Below are 9476 nucleotides of genomic sequence, written 5' to 3'. Positions count from 1 at the left end.
GGGTGGTGGGGTTTTTTGTGTTTTTTTTTTTTTTTTTTTCCCCTCAACTGACTGAAGTTTTTGGGGTGTGGATGGCGAGTGTATTAAAACCTGAAGTGAGGAAGCCTATTTTCTAGGTTGAAATTCTACTAGAATTGTAAGTGCACCACTGAAAAATGTGACCTGAACCTCTTTGTGCATGGAATGGATCACGAAAAGTGTCCGTAGCTCTGTCACCCTCTAAATCCTCAGTTTAGTGAATCTGGACTTTGGGTCTGGTGCTGCGTTTGCCCTTTTCCTTGTTTCTGCCTTTGGTGAGCAGCTCATAGTGGTTGTATTGCACAATTCGGTGTTTCAAATGAACAGAAATTTTGCCACAAGGTGAAAACTATATTCTTCTGCTGCAACCTCCTGTCGTCACTAGTTACTGTCACTGAATTGGTCACGTCTTTGATTTCTTTAGAAGATGTTGTCCACATGAGGCCAGGTTCAGTATCCTACAGAGGAGCCAAGGAATTATTTTTGAATTGTTCTTGGAATCCCGCATGTGGTAATGCTAGTTTATACTCATTCCTTTACGGGAAGAAAGAGGTGGTGACTTGCTGTATTGGGACAATATTATGTCTCTGGAGAAATAACTAATCTTTTTTCTTCCCCCACCCCTTCCACTCTCCTCATGTTATTTTTTCATTTTCTGCTGCTGCCCAAGGAATTATTGCATGATGCTTCTGCTCATTTATAAAGTGAGCCCCTAATAATCATCAGTGGTTTGGGCATGGTTTTAATGTCTGTATAACTAATTGATGGGCTTTGATGTTGGTGTTCTGGGAACCAGACTGGAGATGCTGAGATTGAAGGATGATTTTTGTCTTTCTGTGTCTTTGTCTGAAAGGAACGGGTTTTAAGTTTTAGCTCTTCCTTTGTCGTCTTCTGGGTTTCCCCTCCAGTCTTTATGGGCTCTGTATATTGCATGTATGTACGTGTTGCTACTTGATTGAAAGCATCTTTCAAACAAGACCTGCCTCTTAAGAGATAGACTCTGCCTACTGCGAGCTTCAACAAGCTGGTCTCAACATCAGTACATGCGTCTAATAATAAAAAGTCTGCAGGTCAGCATTTTAATTTTATCAGCACTAGTCTCTTGTTTAGTGGTTCCGCAGCTTGATTTCTTCTTGTAGTTTTGCTTTCTTGTTTTTTATTGTTGAAAATTCCTTCCAGCTTGCATGTGTTTAATGTATCTTGCATCAAACAATCTTGAAAACAACTGTGAAGAATTTTAATAGTAAATCTTGGGGATGGTAATTTTCCCCATCGCCTTTCTGTATAATATTGTAGTGCACTGTGATCTTCAAATAATAGATTCAAATAATAGTAACAGTACTCCCTGATTCAGAATCTCATGTTACACTGCTTTTTAGTTGTACTGTCATGCAGCAGGGACACTGATTGGACCCCAGTCATGTACTGGATACATAGCTAAGGGAAACTTAAATGCAAGGACAACAAACCCTCAGCAGTAACAAACACCACCACAATTACCTGCAACAGACTTCTCAGTGTGACTTGAGTCCACCGCTCTGTACCATCGCAGAAGCAGTGAGAGAAATCAAGTAAATAAGGAAGGAACACGTGTAAGAGTTGAGTGATGAAGTTGCTTGTGCGTAACAATACTAAAAAGTATTCTTCTCTATCTACTGACAAAACCCTCTATGGATTTTACTCTTTAACCACTAAACAGATCAATGAGAAATACTTCTACTCTCCAAATAATGAGCGAATTTTTTTTTTTTTTTTAATTTTTGGGTTCTTAGGAGAATGCAGGTTTACTGCTAACACTGACAGAGTTGGTATTCTGATGAGAACTGTCAGGTTTATGTGCAAGTAGATTCAATTTAACTGTGTCCATGGCCTTAGCTGATCAAAATCTAGTTCACAACTGTCGTTTTGACTAGGATTTAGTAGTACTTGATTGGAGATTGGTGTGAATGTAAAGCGAACTCATGTCTGCCTGAAAAAGACAGCATAGATTAGTTTGTAGAAAGCAGACTTGCTCTTTAGGGAAGTTATATGTATGTACAGAGGTGTGTTTCTCTCAGTTGATAAAAAAGCAAACAGGAAAACTAAGGTATAGGGACCACGGTCACCATCTGAGCTTTATTTGAAGCCTCCTGAATTTGCTGAAAAAGGCTGGGATGGAAATTTAGGGTTGTTTTTGTGTACATGTTTTATGTAAGAGATGCTTAAAATAAGTACCGTTCTTTAAACCTGTATGGGCTTAGCTGCCTTTTATCTGCAGCTAAAAGAGCTTTTGCAGTATATTAATCCTCCAAGTCTTTAGAGACCTAGAATTGAAGGCTCCGTGGCAGGGGGAGGAGGGTGGCCTGTGCTTAAAACACTAGTAAGGAAGCAAAGAGAAGTGGATGGATGGCTAAATTCCAGGGACATTAACATTTCTCTCTTCTATTAGGACAGCGGGCTTCATTGTTACTGAGTTTTTAGGGATTAGGTTTTCTTCTCTGAAATGCATGCTTAAACAAAGAAGTATTCTCTATTTCCTACGGGTTCCTTTTGAAATCTGATGCTTCGTAGCCTGAGAGGGATACCCCATGTCTGTGTGCCAGTTCTAGGGCAAAGAGAAGTGGATGGATGGCTAAATTCCACGGGCATTAACAACATTTCTCTCTTCTATTAGGACAGCGGGCTTCATTGTTACTGAGTTTTTAGGGATTAGGTTTTCTTCTCTGAAATGCATGCTTAAACAAAGAAGTATTCTCTATTTCCTACGGGTTCCTTTTGAAATCTGATGCTTCGTAGCCTGAGAGGGATACCCCATGTCTGTGTGCCAGTTCTAGTGGGAAAGAGGATGTGGTAGAGGAAGAATTCCCGCTTTCTGCTATTTGAAGTCATCTGGCAATATAGACATTATTATAGGCTCATGCCCATACCCTTGGAATAGAGCATGCCGTTTGTTTCGCTTCATTCCTAAATTTATCTTCCGCCTGGAGATGTTGCCTGTGTGGAGAAAGCAGCGGGGAGAGTGGGGCTGGTAAATTAGCGGTTCCTGTTCCTGTCTGTTGCCTCCCGTGCTTGCAGCAGGAGGCTGAAGTGGCACCATCTTCAGCTGTGTGTTTGGGAGCAGGCATTACGCGGTTCACTCTCTGTTCCACGGAGCTGGGCTTCTTCCCTTTGGAAACTGTTCTGTGATAGAGTTTATTGGTAGTTTAGGCTAGAATTGCAGCCGCGGTTTGGTCACTTTGCCTATGATGTTTTCTTTCATTTCCCCTTGGTTTTTTTCCCAATTGGTGCATGTCTAAATATACTTCATGAGTTTAATATTTTTTTGGGGGAATGGATATTTTTTCCCCTAGTTGGCTTTGCATATGCTGTTTTTAGACTGATCTTTGAATGTCCACTGTAGGAATTGCAAAAATGAAATGGAAGTCAATGTCTCGCTGGTTAGTGACCTCGTTAAATCTGTGCACAGTCAATGCAAGGACAAGAACAGTCACATATTACCCAGCAGGTATTTGTGGAATTTTATTAAGTAGCTTGAAGAAAACAAAAATACAAGTATACAAGGAGTGTGTTATACTACCTCTTCATTAACCAGTCTGCCTCTGATTCCTGTCATCTTAAAAAGCTTTGTGCTGCAGTGACCATAGCAGATAGTCCGTGTGGGAGATGCTACCGTACTGGAGGTAGTTGTTGGTCAGAAATGGTCATCTCCTTCAGGAGAAAGGAGTTACTGTTATTTAATATATAGCTGTCATTTATTATTTCATAATCTACTGTCATATGTTGCTCAATATACACGAGCCAAAATTTCTCTGCCATTTCAAAAGTGAATACATAGAAGGGTATTTACCTGATGCATGTAAGGTAAACTGCTGATTCTGGAAAGAAGCAATGCGTCCTTCAGGAAACATCGTTTTGCCATTATTAACAGACATGTTGTAAACTATGAAAGTCCTCGCTGTCACAGGGGACACTTCCATTTCCATCCAGGGAATAAGAATTCCCCCACTTTATTTCTTACCTTGGTTTGCAGTACTATGTTTTGAAATCTGTAAGTTTGAAGAATTACCACAACTTCTGTTTGAATTGACTGCAGACTCTTACCTATCTTCCTTGCGATTAGAAGTTGCTTCTGTTGCTAGAAATTTTAATTCCTCACTCCACCCCTTTCTTTCTTCCTTTAGGCCTAGCTCTGACAACTTTGACATTTCTGTGCAGGGTGGTTTGCCCACTTCCATGTTTTTGATATTGTTCATGCTTTTCAAGTGTAACCTTATAAATGCTGTTTCTCACAAGAGACTATAGATTTTTACTGCTGCACATCTACAGATAATCTAAAGTATGTTCTATCTTGAGACATTCCTTCCAAAGAGTAAACTTACATGTTGTAGATTTGTTTCAAGGGCAGGTCTGGAAACTGATAAATCTAGTGTTTGCACGGTCTGGTTGCGCTGGCAGAGACTATCTTAGATAATACTTCCTATATTTGTCTTTTACTTCATGGTGCTGGGTCTAGATGTGAAGGTGGCTAGAATTCAGTAGGAAAAATTCTGGAAGGTTCTATTCTTTTACATTCTCTGGGCTCTTGGTTATTGTTCTCTGTGGAAGGTGTATATCCTGATGGTTGGGTTTTTTAATTTTCAGCTTCACTTTGGATGGATACGATGTGTTCTGTATGCCCAAATATAATACCTTCTTCACCCGAAGCTGGCAGGAGACTTTTTGTATTATAGAAATATGAAAGGAAAGCAGCATAGTATGTCTACACTGTGCATTTGGCAATCCTCTAAAGATTAGTGCAAAACAGGGGCAGATGGGAAACGCTTCTTGCCACTGAAAGGATAGTCTATAATTTGAGTTATGCTAAATGTTTGTCTGCTGAATTACGGGAGCCACTCCAGTAGTCTTTGTAGCATGTGCAAGAATCCTCAGTCCTTTTCCAGGTTATGTAATTTGGAAATTTTGAGATAGATACAAAATAATGTTTCATATTCCCTAAGAACTATTTTCTGACAAGAGATTTCTTGTTTGTAGCAGGCCCTCCGATAGTACGTGTGATTACTGTTCAGTATCTCAACTATTTTAGATCTGATCCACGTGAGGGGTATTTTGTTTTAATTTATTGGTGCGACTGCACTTTACAGTCATTATTTTTATTTTAATACGCTTCTACTAAAAATCTATCATCATGTGGTTACACTGTATAGTTTATTTCTTTCTCCTAGATGGAAATATGCTATACTAGTAGAAATGTTATTTTACCCTTTAAGAACGCTCATGCTGGACGTTGATTTTCATTAACTACACTGGTGTAGTCTATGCAATGCAAGTGTTACATGCAGCTGAAGTGTCCTATCACTCAGCCCTTGGGAAGCTGCAGTTTATTTCCATGAGTGCATTAGAGATTTGAATGAGATCCACGTGCTGCTTCTAATCCCTCCCTCCAGTCTGTGTGCCGGTAGATGCTCATCTGTCCAGTGAGAGCCGTTACTGGAAGCATGATTACGCAAACCTAAGTGTTTTGATACCCAATGCTGCTGCCTCATCAGTAGAAGGAAGAACGGAGCACTTTGTGGTCTGAACTATTTCCCTTCCTTGATGAGGAACAGTTCAAATACACGGTTTAGAATACCCCCTACGTGCGTTTACTTCAACTAGTAATTAAGTTGATTTATTTTTTTATCTTGCATAAAAACAGTATCTGTCAAATTCACTGTCTCCTGCCAGTTATTACAGCTGATGCTCTTGATTATGGTTGCCGATGATGGTCTGTGTGGCTTGCTGTACCAGAACTGTTCCTTCTCTTGCTGACTATCATGTATCACACTTGTACTGTAGTATGCACCCGATGACTACAATGGCCTTATTCAGCTGAGCGATCAAGCAAGGAGTGTGTTACAAGCACCGAAAGAGTGGGTCTGTTTGTAACTCTTTGTAACTTCTGAAGAAGGTAAGATGCGACTGCTGGCAGAAACTGGGTCTGCAGTGGTGAATGGGAAGGGAAGGAAGGGCTTGGTGATACAGATGTCTCCTTGCTTACGGCTTTTCCCCCTTCTTAGCTTGTGTTGGGATCCTTGCTTTAACCTTTCTGCTTTTGTCCTATTAAAAAAATCAACTAACCTGAGGGAAACAAGCCGACTGCGATCTGCAGTTGATGAGACAGCAGTGGTGGTGTGAATGCTGGGTTCGCTCAGACCGTGTGTTAAGCTTCCAGAAGGGTTTATTAGTGCTTGTTTCTTATATGAAGCTTTCAATCCCAATATTTTATTTTTGGCATAGCAGTAAAAGATGGTGGGTTTTTTCTTGATATGGCTGCAAAGCACATGCAAATGTGTGCAAAACCCCCCAAACCTCTGGCTTTCTCTTTCCTGCCTAGAGATGAATTTTCTCTGTTTCTTGATCTTCCTAATGCAATGTGAACTATTTTTTTTTTTTTTTTTTTAGGAGAAGTTTCTTTGGTATAGTGGCTTTCTAATGCAACTAAATTTGCTAATGGTGAACTTTCCTGTGTTTTTGGCATTAACGACTATTAAAGAAATTTTGTTGTGACCTATGTGGAGTTTGTGATGTCCCAATACTATTGTATCCCGTTCAAAATGCTACTGAATTAGTTCCTATTTTTCTTTTCTCCTTAAAAAAAAAACCACAAAATTTTCAGTACAAAGAAAGGCAATCAAATACTGTGCCTTACTAGAATTACATTCATGGATAAAACTACCTTCACATAATCACCATCAACTCGGTTGTTTTCAAATGAGTTGGTTTCCCATGATACTATTAGATCTGTGAGGGAGAAGATGGCCGGGAGGCTGCATGGCCTGGTGGTGTATGAAGAACACCTATTATTGCTCTGAGCATTTCCACATTTATGTGACCGTGGACAGTCTGCTTGGCTCTCTTGTTTTACCCAGAATAACTGGAAAATGAATGAGCACTAGGGTTCTGTGTATGAGATGGAAACAGCTTGTCTAGGAAATAACTCTTGGAGTAGCTCATCCTGAATTCTAAGCCGTCCAAAGAAGTATTGTGCAGATACCACTCTCTTTGGAACAAAGCATCCAGAAAAAAGAGTTCTACGGATTCGAATCTGTATTTTTTTAAAATATATATACATAAAGTCAGTCTATTTCTGTATAAACAAGAATGTAAAACTAGTGTGTCTTAAACCAAATGCTTTTCTTTAACACTCTTCGGTTGCTTTCGGGACTTGTAGACTTCTCTGCTAACTTGCTATGCAACTTGTATAACATGAATTTCCAGATCCTTACATTGGTATTACACCAATGCTGCTATTCAAACGACTTTTTAAAGCTCTCTTCTGTGCTCAGAGGTCTAACTGTGCTCAGTGTTACTCTGGAATAAACCAAGATTACTTCCAAACCTGACCTGGACTTCTGACATGATGGGTTTTATTTGTCATTTAATTTCTTTCTGCATGCTAGTTCTTGATTAACTGTAGTTCTGAGAGAAGAAAAGATACCAAGTCTATACTAACATTATATACATGCTTTTTAGTTCCCAAAGTGTACTGTTGCTTGTATCTTAAGAATACTTTTACTGCTGCTATGTCTTTGGGTGAGCAAACCTCTGGCATGTACTTGCTTTCTTTTCATGCTTTTGAATGTAAAGCTGATCAGAAACCATTACAGGTAATAACTGAGCAGTCTGATATTTCTTGCAGCATACCAGGCATGCCTAAATTCTACAAAAAGTGAAAGCCTTAAATATTTTAACTTTTTTATAAACTCATAGGGACACGTATCACATGAACTTAACCTGAATTGGGTTAATACTCACAAAACTGGTTGGTTTTTCCAGCATAGACCGTATGTTTTGTCTGGCACTGATTTCTCCAGCAAGCTGGCCTTGTATGCTGAGCTTTTGATCCTTCAACCTTTGGTTTTGAAACTTCACTGAGATCTATTTCTACCCAGCAAAGAGGGCTTCAACACCTGCCTTGGAAGGATTTCCAGCAGGTTATGAGAAATGGCTGGGGTATCACAGAGCAGACAGGCGTCTGCTTTTAACTCGGCATTTTGGAACTGCCTTTTAAGAATTCACGAGTGCAAATGCACTCCAAAGTAAATCAGTTCCACTGACTAAATAGTTTAATTTGCTATCCTGCTTTTTTTTCCTTAGCCTTGTTAAAATTACAATAAAGATTCTCTTAATTCAGTTGGACTATACCAAATTTTACTTGGTTTTACTGAACAATCTTTCTTGCGCTGTGTACCTAGTTAAGTTCATTCTGCTCATTCTCCCAACACAGAACTCCTGTGCAGCTCTGTCAGGCTGTGGTTTTTTTTTTTTTCCTAAACTTTGTGTGTGAGTATTCACATGCCTTATAGCCTTTAGCACTTGGCTAGTAGTCCACATAGTACAAGAATTATTGTCTGATTGCCTGGACTTCCTTGCTGCATTTACCCTTTATTAATATCTAAGTCTTGCTTTTCATATCAACCTTTAATCTGAATTACTTCTCTCACACAATCTTTGCATAGAATGATGCCTACATCATTCTGTTCAACACACCAGCAGAATAAGAGCTGATGCTGTTTGCCAAGATAATAGCCAAATTCTTTTCTTCTTCAGCCTCTTCTCCTCCTTCCCGTTCTCGCATCCAGAATCTTTTCGCCACAGATGCAGGAATGGAGTGAACCAAATGCACAGCAGTAAAAACTGCATTTCCAGGTGTGGTCTCTGGTCTTAATAGGTTTTTTCTTTTGTTGTCTTGTACCATTGCAGCTCCACGCAGATTCCATCCTCGTGCTTTACAACTTTAGTGGCCAGCCCAGTGGAGAGGCATTGGTGACTTTTCCAAGCCTGGATCTAGCTAAGAAAGCAGTGGCTGAGAAAAATGGACAGCTCCTGGGAAGTCGCTATGTAGAACTGTACCTGGTCTAACAAAACACTCTTTGGGGGACGGGGAAAGAACGTCGCACTAAACACCGTGCCTTTGGAAAATCAGAAGTGTTCCCTTGCCACCCAGGCAGCAGCAAATGTGCCTTTTCAGCATAATTTGTTGGAATGTAGAGTGGTGCATGTCCTGTATTTAATTTGAAAACTGGTGTGTCCTATGCCAAAGATAAAGCGAAACCAAAATTTATGCAGTTAATTTACGTAATTTCTGATGTACTTGTTTAAAAATAAGCAAACCCACTCTTGGCGTCTAGTTAATTCTGAAGACAGTCTAATAGCACTTCAGCTATCGTAGCCATGGGAGAAACCTGTTCAGTAGCGTTTGAAGTGGAAAGCGAAGCTTGAGTCATTCAGATTCTTCTGTGTTTAGTTTTTACGAGTTTACACTTGACAAAGTGTCTGGGTTTTATAGTGGTTAAAATGTCTTTAGGAAGGTCTTTTGGAATGCAGAGCTTTCCCAGTTCAAAGCGTAGATCATATTGGTTTGGTTTGTTCTTGACGGGAAAATACCAAGATGCTGGACCCCAAATGCAATTGTGCTTTCTCATATTTTCATCATACGC

At 39.8% G+C, this 9476-nt stretch overlaps 1 protein-coding gene across 1 annotated transcript in view; it reads left to right on the top strand.

Moving 5' to 3' along the window:
* The window catches only part of ESRP2 (epithelial splicing regulatory protein 2), a gene marked incomplete at its 5' end in the record, with an annotated part of 41181 nt that extends 31958 nt beyond the window's left edge, over positions 1-9223 (top strand). Inside the window, 2 exons of the mRNA XM_010134803.1 lie at positions 5833-5944; positions 8740-9223. Of these exons, the coding sequence (XP_010133105.1) occupies positions 5833-5922 (90 nt within the window). The remainder of the gene's footprint in view (positions 1-5832; positions 5945-8739) is intronic.
* Between the last annotated feature and the right edge of the window lie 253 nt (positions 9224-9476).

Source organism: Buceros rhinoceros, unplaced genomic scaffold (assembly GCF_000710305.1).
Source record: "Buceros rhinoceros silvestris isolate BGI_N320 unplaced genomic scaffold, ASM71030v1 scaffold35014, whole genome shotgun sequence".
Classification (NCBI taxonomy): Eukaryota; Metazoa; Chordata; class Aves; order Bucerotiformes; family Bucerotidae; genus Buceros; species Buceros rhinoceros.
The sequence above is the reverse complement of the archived record's forward strand: the minus strand, read 5'-3'. Positions and strand labels throughout refer to the sequence as shown.